General features: G+C 52.5%; 1 protein-coding gene across 1 annotated transcript; it reads right to left on the reverse strand.

Moving 5' to 3' along the window:
• Nucleotides 1-3,299: 3,299 nt before the first annotated feature.
• On the reverse strand, nt 3,300-11,296 carry LOC139017803 (phospholipase A and acyltransferase 3-like). The gene is made up of 5 exons (XM_070426419.1): nt 11,143-11,296; nt 8,896-9,004; nt 7,213-7,481; nt 3,712-3,872; nt 3,300-3,559 (listed from the first exon to the last, which is right to left on the reverse strand). Exons 1-4 carry the CDS (start codon nt 11,263-11,265, stop codon nt 3,714-3,716), a joined length of 660 nt encoding a protein of 219 aa, XP_070282520.1. The 5' UTR covers nt 11,266-11,296; the 3' UTR covers nt 3,300-3,559; nt 3,712-3,713.
• Nucleotides 11,297-17,986: the final 6,690 nt, after the last annotated feature.

A 17,986-nucleotide genomic window follows, 5' to 3' on the forward strand; every position in this document is an offset into this window, starting at 1 on the left:
GGGCATGGGAGGCCCAGCTGTCAGCCCCAGGCCCGCGTGGACCCTGATCCTATACCCGCCCCAGGAGGACAGGAGCCACGGGCAGCCTTCGGGGCGGGACCCACGGGAAGGCCTCAGCAGGTGGGAGCCTGGACCTCGGGGAGCCCAGGGCTCATTGGCCTCGGGGTGCATGTGGGCGGGAGAAGCAGAACTCCCCTGAGAGCGGCTTCCCCAGCCTGGCCGGCCGCTGTCCCTGGAACAGGAGGCGGAGGCAGGGCGCAGGCTCAGCCCAGCAGCTCCCGGGCACCAGGGCCCAGGCTTTTCCATCCTGTTGGTCCTGCGTCTGCTGCGATGGTGGCTGTGGTGGCAGCAGCCTCCAGGGCAGCCATGGGCAAACTACGGCCCTCGGGCCAGATACGGCCCGTTTGAAATGAATAAAACTAAAAAAAAAAAAAAAGACCGTACCCTTTTATGTAATGATGTTTACTTTGAATTTATATTAGTTCACACAAACACTCCATCCATGCTTTTGTTCCGGCCCTCCGGTCCAGTTTAAGAACCCATTTTGGCCCTCGAGTCAAAAAGTTTGCCCACCCCTGCTCCAGGGACGCATTCTCACCGGGCCCTGTCCAAGGGCATAAGAGCTGCTTTCATTCCCTGGTCTCCTCTGAGCAGGGAAACCCACTCCCACAGCCCCAGCGGCCTGGCCCCGCCTTCCCTGTGCAGGGCTGCGCCCATTTCCATGGGAACCCATTCTGGGCAAATGGCAGGGGCTTCCTCGGGGGTCAGCCCACTGGGGGTCTCAGCCAGGACTGCGGAGGGGCCGGCGCTGCCCAATGAAGGTCAGGGCTGTGGAGGTGTGTGTGGGGGTGGAGCGGGCAGGGGAGGTGGCTATTGGCCAGGCAACCAGCACCTAAGCTGCGCTCCCCCCTCCTTCCCCCTGTGCACGCAGCTTTGCTGGAGCCACAGGGAGGCTGCCCAGCTCTCAGGCCTCAGGGGGGGTAGGACGGGGAGCCGCACTGCAGGCGGAAGGCGGGCAGCCAGCGGGGGACCTGGCAGAGCCCTTCCCTCCACCAGTAAGCTCTGTGTTTAGGGTCGCGGGAAGGCGCCTCCTCTCCCAGCCTGACTCCCATGACCCCCATGACCCCATGACTCCCATGACCCCCATCACCCCATGACCCCCATCACCCCTATGACCCCATGACCCCATTACCCCATCACCCCCATCACCCCATGACCCCATGACCCCCATCACCCCCATCACCCCATCACCCACATGACCCCATGACCCCTTGACCCCAACACCCCATGACCCCATGACCCCCATGACCCCATCACCCCCATCACCCCCATCACCCCCAACACCCCATGACCCCCATGACCCACATGACCCCCATGACCCCCCGTGACCCCCATGACCCCCATGACCCCCGTGATCCACATAACCCCCATGATCCTCATAACCCCCATGACCCCTGCTCCCGATTCCCTGGGCCTCACAGGCTCCCGAATTGCGGGTCCAGCGGCCACTGGTCCTCCGGCCAGGAAGCAGAAGGGCCTCGGGCAGCGTCTCCCTGTTTCCAAGTGAGTTTCGCTCAGAAAGGCGTCTAAGAGGCCGGAGCGCCCACCTGCCCGCCCGCAGGTCATGCTCCTCCACGGGTGTCACCTGGGCCACTGCCCGCCCTCCCTCCCCTCCTGCCCTCCTGCTCGGGGTGAGGGCTCACTGTGCCAGCCCTGAGGCCGTGAGTGGGGCCCGAGCGCCCACGGGAGGTGCCTGCCCCTCGCAGGCCCGGCTGCAGCTACTGGGCCATGGACTCCCGCCTCTGAGGCCCGTGTCCAGGCTCCAGGAGCTCAGGTGGGTCTGCAGCCGCGGTCTCGCCTCTCCGCACCTGCCCCCCTGGTGCCCTGGCCTGTGGGTGTGGCTCTCCCCCACCTTCCTGCCTTTGTCCCCCTCAAGGCCTCCGCTGTGGGTGCGACCAGCACGTGAGCGGTTCCTGGCACTGAAACACCCTGAAGAGAGGTGAGGGTTCTGTTCTCACTGAGGTGTGTACGTTGTGCTTTTTCACGAAATTGGCCCATTTCACCCAGAATGTCAAGTGTGAGTAACGCTGTGCACAGGATCCCTGGGAGCCCCGGTGCCCGCAGGCTCTGTAGTAACAGCCCCCGCCTCCCGACCCAATCCTGGTAATCAGCGTCTTCTCTCTTTTCCTTTGTCATGTTTTAATGAACGAGTTTGTTGACATAATCGATGTTTTCAAAGACCCAGCATTTGTTTGTTCGATTTTCTCTGTTCTGTCTGTGTTTTCAGTTTCACTGGCTTCTGCGCTCTGTTATTTCCTTCCTTGCGCTGGCCTTGGTTTTCTCCTCCCCTTTCCTGTTTCTTGAGATGGATCTGGAATAGTAATTGGAGACTTCCTCTCCTCCCACGGGAGCATTTATGGTACACATTTCCTGTTCACTGCTGCTGTCCCTGCATCCCATGGATTTTAATCTATTGTCTATTTATTTGTTAATATCAATTTAACATTTTTTAGGGCTCCATTTTGACCCAGGGGTTATTTAGAAACATGTTGTTTTCTGTGTTGTTTTCTAGTTGTCCCATGATTTCTCTATTCCCTTCTTTTTCTACTTCTGCCTTTTATCTTAACCGAGTGTTTTTTGTTTCCATTTCACCCCAGTTATGGACTCATTAGCCTGGCCTCCTCTTCTGTGATCTGAGTGAGAGCTTTAGGGCAGAGACTGTCCGCCTCAGCACCAATGCCGTCCTGAGCCAGATCAATCCTCTGGGGGCCTGTGCCTGCAGGACATGTAGCCGTGGGCCTCAGCTGCTACTGGGGTTCATGCCTCCTCAGCACCTCTGTTCTCGCTCCTCCTTCCTCCCAGTTCTCGATCCTCCTTCCTCCCAGGCATGTGTCTGCTGATGCCTTGCATTCCATTCTCAGGGTCAGACAGGGACAGCTTCCCGCCCTTAATAGCCCTGGTGTCCTGACCACACAGGTCCTGGGAGGGGCCAGCCCAGCGCCTGGTGTGCAGGGAAAGCAGCCAGGTGGCCGGGGCTCTTACAGGAAGTGGGGCGATTCCGAGAAGGCGCCTGCACATTCCAGTGCCCAGTCCACCTGCTTCACTGCTCCTGGGAACCATTGCCTCCCCCAGACCAGGCCCACCCTGCACCCTCACCATGACCTCATGACCTCCTCTGAGCCTAATGACCTCCCAGAGGCCCAGCTCCAAACACCATCACATTGGGGGTTAGGGCTTCTGTGTAAACGGGGGGGCGGGGGGGGGGGGGCACGAGGGGGACACAAGCATTCAGTCCATGACAAAGCCCAACTGTGTCTTTAATAGCATTCACACCAGCCGTATTTCCCCAATGAAATCTTCCTGTGCTTTTATAGCCCCATTAAAAGCAGCCTGAATGGCCTGGCTGGTGTGGCTCAGGGGTTGAGTGTTGATCCATGAACCAAGGGGTCTCTGGTTCAATTCCTGGAGGCTCCATCCCCAGAAGAAGCGTGCAGGAGGCAGCCACTGATGAATTTCTCCCATTTTTGTTTATCTCTATTCCCTGCCCCTTCCTCTGTTTCTAAAAGAAAATCAAGAAAAATATATTTTTAAAAAACATTAACCTAAATGTGTATAAAACAGTGAAATCAATAAACCCAACCCCACCCCCGCTGGCTAAGCAAGTCTTTTACAGACTATGTGGTTGCCGCTGGGATGATGCCTTGACCTCACCACTATTCCTGCTTGCGTCTGTCCCGCAGGGCACTGATGAGGCTTGTGATGGCCACGACCGTTCCGATGATGCCTGCTGCCACGCCAGGTGCATAGCTGACAGCAGCACTGCCTGCCGTGCCGAGTACCGTTATGAGGACAGCCAGGAGCGCTTTGGTGACCTGCAGCACAAGAGATGAGGCCTCACACTCCACATCAGGGGCCTGGCCACAGACACACCCACCAAGAATCTTCACTCAGGAGAGACCCCTGTCCCCTTCAATGGAACCACAGAAGGAACGGTTGTTTGCAGGGCAATAGGCCACCAGGAGAGCGGAGAAGAGGCGGGGAGAGAACGGGTGAGGGAAGGAGCTGTGGGTGTGAGGGAGACAGTGGCCCTGTGGGTGCTGAAAGGCTCAGAAAGCCGAAGGGGGTGCCGTGGGAAGGACACAGGCAGTGCCCGGACAGTCTAGGTGAGGGCTGGCCACTGGGAGCCTGAAGCACGTTCAGAGTTGGGGAAACCCCCTGTGAGCTCTCACCACCCAGGGCTGGGCCGGGATGGTGACTGGGCAGCGGCTCATGGAGCGAGATCACCTGCTTCTGCGCTGACCGGTGAGGGTTCTGGACAAGGAAGCGGACACTCGGACAGCAGGGATGAGGCAGTGGAGACGCCAGGATGGTCCCTGAGGGTCGTGCACTGGGCAACGCCGTGTGAGCCACCCCTGCCCACACCGCTGTGCTGGGGAAGCAGGCGAAGACCCCGAGAGCGGCTGCTTCCAGGCGTCAACACTGGGCGGGACTTCCCAGGCTCTCAATTGTCTCCATCTGCCCCTAAACCTACTGATACCCGTGTTAGATGCCCACTGTACAGAGGAGAAGACTGAGGAGGGACAGTGGGAAGAACTCCCCAAAGCCACCCCACACCCAGTGCCAGGGACCAGGACGCCTGGTGCCCTAACAAGCCCACCTAAGCCTCCTCCACCGGAAGGAAAAATGCTCCACACAGAGCACATAGCAGGTTTCTGTGGAAGACCGTGACTTGGCGCCACGCGAGCGGCTGGGGAAGGAAAGCCCGCACCGCCCACTTCATTCACAGACACTCAGACTCGCTCCCGCGTGTCAGCGATAAACAGACTTTCCTCAGCTCCACTCTGACTGGCACAGAGCTGCCTGGTGTTTTAAAGGGTGCGCACAGGAGGGGGACACACTGGGGCTCAGGAGTGCGTGAAATGAGAATTTGCAAAGGGCCGGTGAGCATCAGTGCGGCTGGGCCCGGTGTCAGCCGCTGGACGGAAGGAAGCCAGGCTCCCAGGCTCCCAGGGGAGTGGAGGCAGATGCCGGGCCCTCCTGACCCTGCATTGTAATGGAGAAGGACAGCAGGCGTGATGATAGGAACAGTGTGAAGACAGCTTAACCCAACCCCCAGCCGTGACAGGATGCTGCTGATCTATAATCAGTCTAGCCCTCACTGCTGCACGGTGCAAACCCACATCCTGGAACAATAAGTTTGCAGAGGCTTGAACTGAAACCCAGACATAGATGTTTGCAGTGGGAATGAAAGGGTTAAAGAGAATAAAACGGGGCAGAGAAACACTTGTTGTGCTTAGCAGACATCTCGCAGAAAGCTTGCAGCCTTGAGCACAGCACAGCTCAGAGAACCAGGAGACACCTGGCATGGGAGGAGCCAAGGACGGACCAGACCCCCAGGTCAGCAGAGCGGCTGCAGCCAGCAGGATCAACAGAAACCTGTCTCTCCCTGCTCTCTTTCCGATGCCTTTCTCGGTCTCTGCCCACCTGCACCCAGGTGTCCGGCATCAAATCTCTTTTGATACATTATGGCCTCATGTCATAGGTATGCGAGCCCGGCCCACTCTGAACCTGTCAGGTGTCAGCTAGAAGATTTCTTATCACCTACTTTGCAGCAAAATAGCTTTTAGAAAAACGCACACAAAGACCCAGAAGCAAGAAACAGAACCTAGGGATACATATATCTGGGTTCAGCGGAATAGGTTTTGCTCAGCTTTTGGGAAACTGATTCCCCTGAGCCAGCAGCCCTGCATTTGGGATAAAGGGGAATTTGTGCATCTCCCGAGGGCTTGGTGGTCTGTTTCCTGTCTTTGGTTACTTTGCCTTAACAGCATCTCTCTCTATGTTTTTTGTTAAGAATAGTTTATTCATTCTGAGAGAGAGGAAGGGAGAGGGAGAGAGAGAAGCATCCATGTGAGAGCACATCGATGGGCTGCCTCCTGCTCACACCCCTGTGGGGTCAAACCCGCAACCCGAGCTTGTGCCTGACCAGGAACTGAACTGGTGACCTCCTGGTGCACAGGGTGATGCCCAACCAGTGGAGCCACATGGTCAGGGTAGATTTCAAACAACAGCGCCCAGGTCCTTGAGAGCGACACTCCTGAGCTGCAGGCCACACATGCCCAGCCCGGGGCAGAGGGGGTTCCCAGTGGCAGGCCCTGTCAGTAAACGCTCTGAGAGGCGCTCAGGGCCCGGCTCAGAGGTTGGCTGGACAGTTCCTTCTGCTCCTAGCAGCCTTCTGCTTCTCCCGCAGGCATTTCAGGGGCTGGGGCCGGCCTGGGGACGCCCACTCGCTTACGGAGGGAGATGGAGTCCTTTAAAACCTCTGACCCCCCCATCCCTGAGTGCTGGTCCCATTTTGGGACTCAGCCCATCTGGTGTCCAGGTGACCTAATAAACTCATAATTCTTGACCCCTTTTGGCCTCATGCATTCCTCCTTCGGCCATTCTAACACCCACCACTGTTTTTATAAAACACTTTTTTAGGAATGGCCTCACCCACTCCATTAGGGATGGTCCACGACTGCGTTTCTGCACAAAGCTGCGGAGTGGAGTGGAGAGACAGAGCCCACGTGGGCCAGAGCCCGAAAGTTGACCCCCACCCCCAACCCCCAGCCCTTCCCAGAAAACGTCTGTCTGGCTTTTCCTCCCCCTGGCTCCCACTTTTCCTCCTCCCTCGGCCTGTAGTCCTTGTCGCCCCTACTCCCTGGTCATCTCCAGCTCATTTTCCAGCTTCAATTTAATCAAAACAATTAAATCAGATTCAGCTCAGGCGCCACCTCTTCTGTGATGCCTCCTGGATCAGGCACCTGGGTTCAAATCCCACCTCTGCACGTGGCTGTCAGGTGCTAGAGACTCAGTGCCTAGTGGTGGAATGAGTTTGGGTGAGTGAGTAAAGCACCGTGAGCCTCAGTTTCCCCATCTGTAAAGTGGGGATAAAACAACCCTCCTCTGGAGCTATGGGAGGGGCCAGGGGTGACTGTCATGGCTGTGACATCACCCCCTGACCTCACTGGTCTGCACAGCGACTGGCACTTCTCCCCACCCTCATCCCTACGCCGACTGTCACTTTCTTGTGGGCAGGGATTCCGTCCCTGCTATTTTGTCTCATTCATGTCTCTGACTCCACCTTGGCCGCCCACACGGATGCGCAGCCACTGTCAGCGGAGAGAAAGGTCTGGCTCCTGGGGACAGGGACACGGGCTGAGGACGCACCTGGTCACTGCGGGAGACTCCGTAGCGCAGCTCGTTCACGAAGTGCTCACAGTTCTCACTGGTCAGCTTGTAGCGCATCTCCTGCCCCACCAGCTCCTCGGCCCGATGCACGGTTATGCTGGGATCCAGCGGTTTGTGCTTCCGGTCATGCTTGTTATTGACACGGTACTTGTCTTCCCCGGCCACAGCGGACAGCAGCTCCTTCTTCACTATGGCCCTCCCGGACCCGGAGGACATGAGTTTGGCCAACGCAGCTCCCGTGATGTCACCTGTGGTGCCCAAAGAGGAAAGAGGCCGATGGTCGGGGTTGAGAGCAGGCAAGCAGGCAGCCCCACTGCCCTGGGCGTCATCAGTGAGGACGAGCTGGGGAAAGGCCAGCCCCCTGCCTGGCTTCAAACTCAAACACAGGCCGACCCCCGCCTGGGTGCCCTTGGAGAAGTCACAGCTGCCTCTGAACTCTGGCTCCTCATTTCTAAAGCCAAGGATGTGGATTCTTCTAAAGGCCCCTGTGGGCGCAGACGTCCCTGAAAGATGCAGGAGGGCCTGAGGGTACAGGGCACAGACCCCAGGTGCAGCCCCAGCCAGAGCGGGGTGGGGGCCCTCAGCGGCCAGGGTGACATGTTTCCAATAGTAGGAAAGGAGGCTGCTGAGCAAGCCCAGGTCTGACCTGCAAACCCAGAGCCCCACCCACCGTGTGGCCTCACGCCAGTCCCTTCTCCTCTCAGGGGCTTTCATCACTTACAGATGGAAGGGCCTGGATCACGTGGTGGCCACACTCTCCCAGCTGAATTCTCAGATTTGCCCCTAACAGGACGCCCGCCTCCTGCCTCACCCAGGCTTCTGGGAAAGCTGACAGAAGAAGGTGAGTGATGGGCCCTGGAACCCTCAGGGAGGGGCCAGTGGACCTTCCGGATGGAGCTGGGCTCACAGAAAGCCTGTTGGTATGACGTCAACCTCTGAACAGCCAGTTCATCCAATGACCAGCTTCTACATTCAAATTCCCATGTGTGTGCCCACACCTGCTGTACAGCTGCTTGTAACGGTGGCACCGTCAGCCATGAAATGCAGGCACCGATTTTATTTGGCCAGTTCCCTGCTGTTGGTGGTTCCCAGGCTTTCGGCATTTGCTTTAATGCCACGAAGCTCTGGGAGGGAAGGGAGGTTGGCCCAGCACCCGCCAGCCCCACCTGGGCTCCCCCGTGCTGTCCTGCATCCCACCCTGCACGACCAGGAGGTGGGGTTCTCATTGCTCTACTGAGGGTGCAGCTGAGCTTAGGGGGCAAGTCACACGGGCAAGTCACAGGTCGGCAAGCGGAGGCCCCAGGACCCCAAACGGGTGCTGCTAAGTGGGAGGCCCTCGCTCCTTCCATGCCTCTGAGCCAGCTGTACGCTGTGTCCTACTCATCTGCCCCCAGAACATCGAGCACACAAAGGGGTGCTTCCCTGGGACAGTGGGTTGGCTGGAAGTGAGCCCCAGTATCACCTGGAATAAAGACCAACAGTCCGTCTCTCCACGAACTGGCTGCTGAGGAAGAGGAGCGGCTGCAGACCTACTAGGGAACATCATGCAGCCAATGGCCAGGGAGTGCCCACCATCCGGGCACTGGGTGAGAACAGCGCACGAGTGTGCAGCCGCTAACACTCCCACCTCTGCCCTCAGCTTCAGCAGAGAACCAGCCTCACCTGGAGGACCCAGGTGCACCACGTAGCCATCCCCCACGTAGAGGGCCCAGTGCTGGTAGCCAGGGCGGAAAATCTCAATCAGGTCTCCAGGTTTCGGTTCGTCCTGTGACTGAAAACCCAGAAATGGGCTGAGGTTAGTCCTAACAGGGAACATAGAACCTGACCTGTAAGGAGCCCCAGCCCAGCCTGCAAGCTCCCTCTGAGCATCTCCTGCAGGAAACGGAAGAGGGCGCTCTCCTCGCACAGATGGGAAGTTCCTCCTTTACTGAGGCTGCTGAGCTGGAAGTGAGCTCATTGGGGGACAAAGAAGAGATGGACAGGGTGTCCGGAGGGGAGGTGTGGGCAGGTGTGCAGCACGGGGGTGTGGCCGAGACATGGGTGTGCAGACATGGGCATGAGCACATTTTATGCCAGAGCATGTTGGTGTCAGTGAGTGAGTATATGACCCCCAGGAAGTCTCAAATGCCCCATAAAGAGCCGCCCACCTTGCGCCGGGCCTGAGTGATTCTGAGTGATAGAGCCCCGACCTGCACAGCCAGACACGGTGCTCAACATGCCCACATTTCATATCCATCACTCCTTTGACCACAAACTGTCATTACCCCATTTGACAGATGAGAAGACTGAGTCTCAGGAAGGTTAGGTAACATGCAAAGATCCTTACATAGTGAATAGAAGAGAAAGATCGAAACCTAGGTCTGCATGTTACCAACGTTGCAATCTACCAATCCCAGAGCATCCCAGGCAGGCAGGGGCCTCTGAAGTCTGGGCTCCAGGCCAAGACCCAGCTGGGGATCCAGGGTGTGCCTGGAGTTGGTGGCAGGGCAGTGCCCTTCTGGGGTTTGCATGAGCAGGAAGTATGTTCCCCTCATCCTACTGGTAATGCGAGATATGCCCTTATCACACAGGTTCTATTTTATGATCGCTCCAAGGCCAGCCAGCACCTCTCTTTCCCTGACTCAGCCGAGCGGGGCCACAGGGGCAGAACACCGTGAGCTGGGTGGGTGACTGTTGCTGGGTGAAGTGAGGGTGGCTGCCAACCGGAAGTCTGCTGGGGAGACATGGTTGAGAGAAAAGCTCTTGATTACAAGCGTCATGTGTCAACCTGAGCAAAGATGGAACAATTTGAGCATCAAAAAGACACACATCAGATATGTGAATAATGACATCAATGTGCTCATAATGACACTTTAAAAATGGGTGAGTCACCTTTGAAGGATGCGAAAGAATCACCATATTATTACAAAAACTGGTAAATAAAGGAAAAGATTCAAGCATTTCCTAAGTGAACTGCACTCAGACAACCAAGTTAAGAATGACAGTAAAGCCAGTTTGGCTCAGTGGATAGAGCGTCGGCCGGAGGACTGAAAGGTCCCGGGTGCGATTCCGGTCAAGGGCATGTACCTTGGTTGTGGGCACATCCCCAGTAGGGGGTATGCAGGTGGCAGCTCATCGATGTTTCTCTCTCTCATCGATGTTTCTAACTCTATATCTCTCTCCCTTCCTCTCTGTGAAAAAAAAAAAATCAATATATTAAAAAAAAAAAGAATGACAGCAAACCCAAAGCCACAAAACACTTAAAGGTGACCACACGTCTGTATGCAAAGGACTAGAAAACCCCTGGCAGAGGAGGGGCTGTTATGCGGGGGGGGGGAGAATTGGGGGGAGCGGTGCAGGGGACTTTAGCCTCAATGTTAGGTTTCCATTTGGGTTTTGGGGGGGGGGGCTAACAAGGAAAATGTGCTCACATATGTGTAGCAGAGATTAAATAAAAGCCATTTGCATGGTGCCAGGATGCAGCGAGCATTCGGAAATGTGACTGTTATGGAGCCAGAAGGAAGGAGCAGCATATGGAGGGGAAGAGAGGGATGGGAAGAAAAGCAGAGGGAACAGGTGAGCTGCTTGGAGAGGAGGGTGGACAAGAACCCTTCCTGCAGCCCCCGCCTCGGCCCCACACCGCTGGGAGCCATTCTCCTGTCCCTCCCTCCCCAGCTTATCGCAGCCACGCAGAACAATGTGACTGAGGAGGTGGGACTGGGCAGTGGGCAGAGGCTGCCCCCGCTGAGCCCACCATTCCTACCTCCTCACGAAGGCTCTGGGGAGCCCTCCCTCCCCGGGTAGTGGACCCTCAGGCCTCAGCAGGCGCCCGTGCCCCTCGGTGCCAGAGCTGCAGCCCAGCAAGGAGATCCACATCCTCACCACTAACAGGATTGTGGTGTTTGAAATAAAAGCTTTCTGGGGACTTACCGGAGCCATCCTTCTGGGCAGCTGTGTCTGCGTGCTGCTGCCTCGGGCCAGCCTTCTATGATCAAGACTTTCCTTTTCCCGCTGACCCAGCCCAGGAAGACAAACACCTGTACTTAAAGCCATGCATCGCGGGCTGTGCTCCTCTGTGAGACATGTGTCCAGGTGACCTGCGAGGTAATGACTCAGTGAGAGGAGGGTCATGTTCTTCACATTTAGGTTTAGCATGTATTACCATATGCTACTAATAAATACATACATTTTTAAAAATAAAAATGCAAATCAAAGGTCACACAGAATCTGTTCTTTGTTTAAAGACGGGCCAAGGCACAGGCCAGGTAGACACATAGGCCTGGAAACCAGCCAGAGAGAAACCGAAGTCCACATGCAGAGCCAGAGGGATTCGGTGGCGGCCACGGTCAGCACCACGGTTATAAGCCACCAAGTCTCAGGGCCCAGAGAAGAGGAGAGAGGAACTGCCAGGTCAGGTGGGTGTGGGGCGAAGAGGGATGGAGAGACAGAAGGAGGGAGGAGCTCCAAGGAGACCTGAACACCAGGACTGACCATGACCAGAACACACCAACGATTCCAGCAACCGCTAAGCAGATGGAACCAGACAAAACGTGTCATCAGAGGCGCACGCCCCACACTGGGAACAGGGCGCCCGCTCGCTCCACGCCCTCCCCTGCCCCCAGTTCAGAAACACATCCCAGACCAATTGGAAACCCAAACCCACCACTGCCTGGGTGTGGAGAGGCCACTTCCTACCCCACCCAGATAAGATTCTCTCATCTGATACCCACCTGTGAGCTATAACATCCTGGGAAAACTGGACAGGAAGGGTTGAGTGGGGGGGCCCTTAGCATCAGAGCTGTGGGGCATGTGGGCGGGCAGCCAGGATCAATAACTTGCCATCTTCAGGCTCTGAGCATAAAGCGGTACTGTTAGGAGGCAGGGGGGCAGGAGCTGAGCCTGGACAGCTCTCCAGGATGGACATCTGCGGACCAGCGACCTCACAGCACACGCGGTCTCGCTCCCCAGAGACTCGCTTCCTCTCAGCATCTCCACTCCATTCTCCTCTGGTGGCAGCAGGACCATTGGGCAGTATTTCCCACCCTGGATTCTGGAGGGAGAATGAGGGGTTGGCTTAGCTGATTCCCTGCTGTTTCATTGGTCAGAGCCCTTTGAGCCGGCCCCCACTGGATGCTGGACACCCTTGGAGTGGCTGGCCTAGAGTCAGGTGATCTCCGTTTGTCCAATCAGTGCCATCCCCTTGCGACATCACAGCCCTGCTTCCCTGAGCAGGAGGACTTGGCTGGGCGCTAGCAGAGCCCTCAGGTAGGGTGGGCACAGTGACTGGGAGGTGCACAGGCAAGGCGGGAGGGGTGGGTTCTCAAACAAAGAACTTGTCTGCATATATGCATAACCCATGGACACAGACAGTAGGGTGCTGAAGGCCTGGGGTGGGGGTGGGCCAGAAGGGGCCAATGGGGAGAAAAAGAGGACATATGTAATAGTTTCAGCAATAAAGATTAAAAAGAAACGGCACTGTCCCTGTTCTGGGGCTTGTAGCTTTTCACCGAATCCAATCTATTCAGAGGATCAGAAAATTGGGCCCAAGAGCCTCATGAAGAGAGTCCTCAAGGCGGGGGGCTTGGGGATTCTGTGCTGAGCTGAAAGGCCCAAAGTGCTCCTAACTGGACAGAGAGTGGGATGGGAGGGCACACACCCAGCCTGCTGGCAATCTAGGACCACCGCCCAGAGCACAAACATCGTTGGTCTTACAGGTGTGCATGTATATGTATTTTTTAATTATATAAAGGCCTATAAAACACAAGATCAGCATCCATATTCCCCACCCCCACCTCTTAGCCACCCAGTTCCCCTCCATGGAGGCAGCCCTATCAGTTTCTTGGTATCCTCCCAAGAATATTGTAGACTACATATACTTTTAAATGATTTTTATTAAATCTTATGTCTATATAGAAGAATATGCATAAGTGTGAGGTGTAAGAAATAACAATAATGGTGCCAGGTGGGTAGTGAAAATACTTGGGGGAACACTTTGTAAAATATACGATCATCTAACCACTATGTTGTACAACTGAAACTAATCCTATATAATAAAGAAGTCACATGCAAATTGACCATTACTCCAATACACTAGATGGCCTCCCACAAGTGGACACAAGATGGCCACCACAAGATGGCCAGCAGGGGAGAGCAGTTGGGAGGGACCAGGCCTGAAAGGGAGGGCAGTTAGGGGCAATCAGGTCAGCAAGGAGCAGTTAGGCGTCGATCAGGCTGGCCGGGGAGTGGTTAGGCAGTGATCAGGCTGGCAGACAGAAGCGGTTAGGGGTAATCAGGCAGGCAGGCAAGCGGTTGGGAGGCAGCAGTCCTGATTTGTGAGAGCAATGTCCGACTGCCTCAGGGCCCAGCCTTCTGTGATCAAGACTTTCCTTTTCCCTCTGACCCTGCACAGGAACACAAACAACTGTACTTAAAGTCATTTGGGCATGTACCCTGCCATGGACTCAAACTGTAGCATATGGTAATACATGCCAAATCGAAATGTGAAGAACATGACCCTCCTCTTACTGAATCATTACCTCACACATCACCTGGACATGAGCAGTTGGACATCACTCGAGGGGTCCCAGATTGGGGAGGGTGCAGGCTGGGCTGAGGGGCACATCCCCTCCCCCCTCCCCCGTGCACGAATTTTGTGCAGCAGACCTCCAGTACAAAATAATATTGAATGCAAACTGTAATTGAAAAATAAAATGTAAAGTTCTTTTAGCCCAGATGGTGTTGCTCAGTGGTTGCGCGTCAACCTATAAACCAGGAGGTCACAGTTTGAGTCCCTGTCAGAGTACATGCCCAGGTTTTGGGCTCAATCCCCAGTAGGAGGTGTGCAAGAGGCAACCAATCAATGATTGTCTCTCATCATTGATGTTTCTATCTCTCTCTCCCTCTCCCTTCCTCTCTGAAATCAATAAAAATATATATTTTAATTAAAGTTATTTTTAAAAAGGGAAAGAAATTAAAATGTGTAATTGCATTTATCAGTCCAGGGCAGTGACTAACACGGAGCAGAGGCTGAAAAACTGTTTGCTGAATGAGTAAATGGAATAATAATTTAATGCAAATAAAAACATGTATTTGCTGGAGATGGGGGGAAGAGCAATAACAATAAAATACCCACGCACCAATAACCTAACTGAAGAAATAGAAAATAACCAATAACTTAAGCTTCATGACACAAAGAAGTCTGCACACACATGTTTATAGCAGCACTATTCATGCTGCTAAAAGGTGGACACCATCAACTGATGAATGGATAAACAAAATGGGGTATATCCATAAAACGGACTATTATTCAGCCATAAAAAGGAAGGAAGTATTGATACATGCTTCAACATGGAGGAAACTTGAAAGCATGCAACTGAAAGAAACAAGTCCAAAAGCCACATATTATAAAACTCTATTTATAGGTAATGTTCAGAATGAGTAAATATATAGAGAGACAAAAAGTAGATTAGTGATTGTTTAGGACTGGAGGGTGTGGGAGTGGCAGCTGAGGGGAATAGAGTTTCTTTTTGAGATGATAAAAATGTTCTAAAATTGATTGTGGTGATGGTTTCACAACTCTGGGAATCTACCAAACACCACTAAATTTTACACTTTAAATGGGTGAACTGTATGGTATGTGAATTATATCTCAATGAAGATATAATTAAAGAAATTAGCCCCATGTTCCTCTCCCTCCTAAGGGAGTTGTAGCCATTTTCCTGAATTTTGTGTCTATGATTGTGTTGGTTTAAAAAATATTTGCTACATATAAATGTGTCCCTTAAATAATATATATTTAGTTTGCATTTTTTGAGTGTGGTAAAATCAGAATCAAGCATCTCACATTGCACAACTTGATGATTTTTGCTCAATATTAGGTTCCTATGGATTCATGTTCATTCATATTCATGTGGAATGTAGCACAGTTTAATCATCCTCTGCTGTCAGTGGACATTGGGGTGTTCCCAGGGGGTTGCATTACAGACAAAGTTGCCATGAGCATCCTCACACAAGCCTCCTAGTGCACCTGGAGTCTTCTCTAAACAGAGGCTGTTCCACCTTTTTAACCAAGAACCACAGTAAGAAATACATTTTATAAGGTACCAGGATATATAGAGACTTCAGGCATAAAAATAAAAGTCTTACCAAAATCTAGATGAGATACACTCTGATAAATTCTGTTCTTTATTTTTCTAACATATTCACTGTGACCTATAAATATTTCTCTCTTTCCAGGACCAGCATGGCTAGAGAGCAGACAGGAGTCCTGAGTGGGGGCAACGGGAGATTGACAAAATGAAAGAGACAGACACAAAGACAGTAGGGAGAGCTGGGACTGGGTGGGACAGCTGTCCTCTGATGGACAGACAGGGACCCAGAGCCAATACAGTGCATTTATTTTATGCAATAAGATACCAGGAAGTTTTACTAAAGTTTAAGATAAAGAAAATATGTGCATTCTTGTGGCTTCTTTGTAATCGTCACTTCTGGCAAAACCTAACACCATTTCCCCTAAGGACAGGAACAAGACAGGGATGCCCACTCTCACCACTCCTGTTCAACATAGTACTGGAAGTATTAGCCATTGCAATTAGACAAGAAGAAGAAATAAAAGGCATCCAAATTGGAAAAGAGGAAGTAAAACTGTCCTTATTTGCAGACAACATGATATTATACATACAAAACCCTAGAGACTCCATCAAAAAACTACTAGACTTAATACACGAATTTGGCAATGTAGCAGGATACAAAATTAACCCCAAGAAATCTGAGGCATTTCTATACACCAATAGTGAACTTTCAGAAAGAGAGACTAAAAAAACAATCCCATTTACCATCGCACCAAAAAAATTAAGCTATCTAGGAATAAACTTAACTAAAGAGGTAAAAGACCTCTACTCAGAAAACTACAGGACGTTGAAAAAAGAGATAGAGGAAGACATAAACAGATGGAACAACATACCATGTTCATGGATTGGTAGAATCAACAACATCAAAATGTCCATACTACCCAAAGCAATCTATAAATTCAACGCACTTCCCATTAAAATACCAACGGCATACTTCACAGATCTAGAACGAACTCTCCAAAAATTCATCTGGAATAAAAAAAGACCCCGAATAGCTGCAACGATCCTGAGAAAGAACAAAGTAGGTGGGATCTCAATACCAGATATCAAGCTGTATTACAAAGCCACTGTTCTCAAAACTGCCTGGTACTGGCACAAGAACAGACATATAGATCAATGGAATCGAATAGAGAGCTCAGAAATCGACCCGAACCGATATGCTCAATTAATATTTGACAAAGGAGGCAAGAACGTACAATAGAGTCAAGATAGTCTCTTCAATAAATGGTGTTGGGAAAATTGGACAGATGTATGCAAGAAAATGAAACTAGACCACCAACTTACACCATACACAAGAATAAACTCAAAATGGATAAATACGGCCTACCAGAAGGAATAAATACCTGCTAGTCTTTGTTTGCACCTTTTCAGGTTGGGTTGAGGCATATCCCACTCGCACTGAAAAGGCGAGAGAAGTCACTAAGGCATTGCTGAAGGATATAATTCCACGGTATGGAATGCCTCTGACCATAGGGTCTGATAATGGCCCAGCCTTTGTAGCAGAAATAGTACAACAGGTAGCCAAGGCTTTAGGAATTAAATGGAACCTACATAAAGCCTACAGGCCTCAGAGTTCAGGGAAAGTAGAAAGCATGAATTGGACCATAAAGCAGGCTATGGCTAAGCTATGCCAAGAGACAGCCTTACCCTGAACAGATACCTTGCCTCTTGTACTCCTGCAGTATGCTGTGCCCCAAGGGCCAATGTAGGTTTCTCTCCCTTTGAAATTCTATATGGTAGACCCCCCTCCCTTAATTCGGCCAAAGGGAAATTTGGGGGAAATAGGAAACTTACAAATCCAGAAGCAACTACAAGGACTTGAAAAAACTGTCTTTGAGGTCCACAAGTGGGTTACATCTCTCTAGGAACAGCCGTACATCCTTATAAACCCAGAGACCAGGTTTGGGTAAAGGATTGGAAAAAGGAGCCCCTCAAGCCTACCTGGAAGGGACCCTATCCAGTCATATTAACCATACCCACAGCTCTTAAGGTTGCAGGACTGAACACCTGGATCCACCACCCTCAGGTGAAGGCAGCCCACCAGCTGAGTGACATCTAGTCTGAGTGGAAGGTGACCTCTGACCAGAACACCCCCCTGCGGATCACCCTCAAGAAGACAGTGGACTTGGCAGATCAATCTGTTCCAAGGAATTCAGATAACACCCTCCTGAATTCTCCCTAACACTAATCTTTCTTATCTCCTCCTAAAGGTAATATGCTCTGGTAATTCTGGATAATCATTGGTTTTATCTTTCTAATAACTCTCATGTTGTCTTTTTATGAGTGCCAGCGGAATCCGAGACTAGTAACAGGAAGAGAACTCGTCTGCTCTTGCTGGGACACAGAAGCACCATAAAATTACTGCTCCCCACACAGCAAGAAAACAAAGGCCTTATCATAAATTGTTGGATTACACCTTGTCATGCCGTCCTTTGCTCTTTGCTTGGAAACTCACTACCCAAATATGCTAGACCAGGTAGTCCACAAGAAAACCATAAGCGGACCACAAACTGCACAATCAAGCCAGATCTTTGTTAGCTATACTTATCAGCCTGTGGCATGTTACGACTCTACTACCAAATGCACGGTGGGGGAGGTGGGGAGGGGGATTGTATTGGATAGGACCTGTCACGGCCAATGTGCAG

The sequence above is a fragment of the Myotis yumanensis genome, unplaced genomic scaffold (genome assembly GCF_028538775.1).
Source record: "Myotis yumanensis isolate MYYU_CA2020_CCGP unplaced genomic scaffold, mMyoYum1.0.hap1 SCAF_10, whole genome shotgun sequence".
Taxonomy (NCBI): Eukaryota; Metazoa; Chordata; class Mammalia; order Chiroptera; family Vespertilionidae; genus Myotis; species Myotis yumanensis.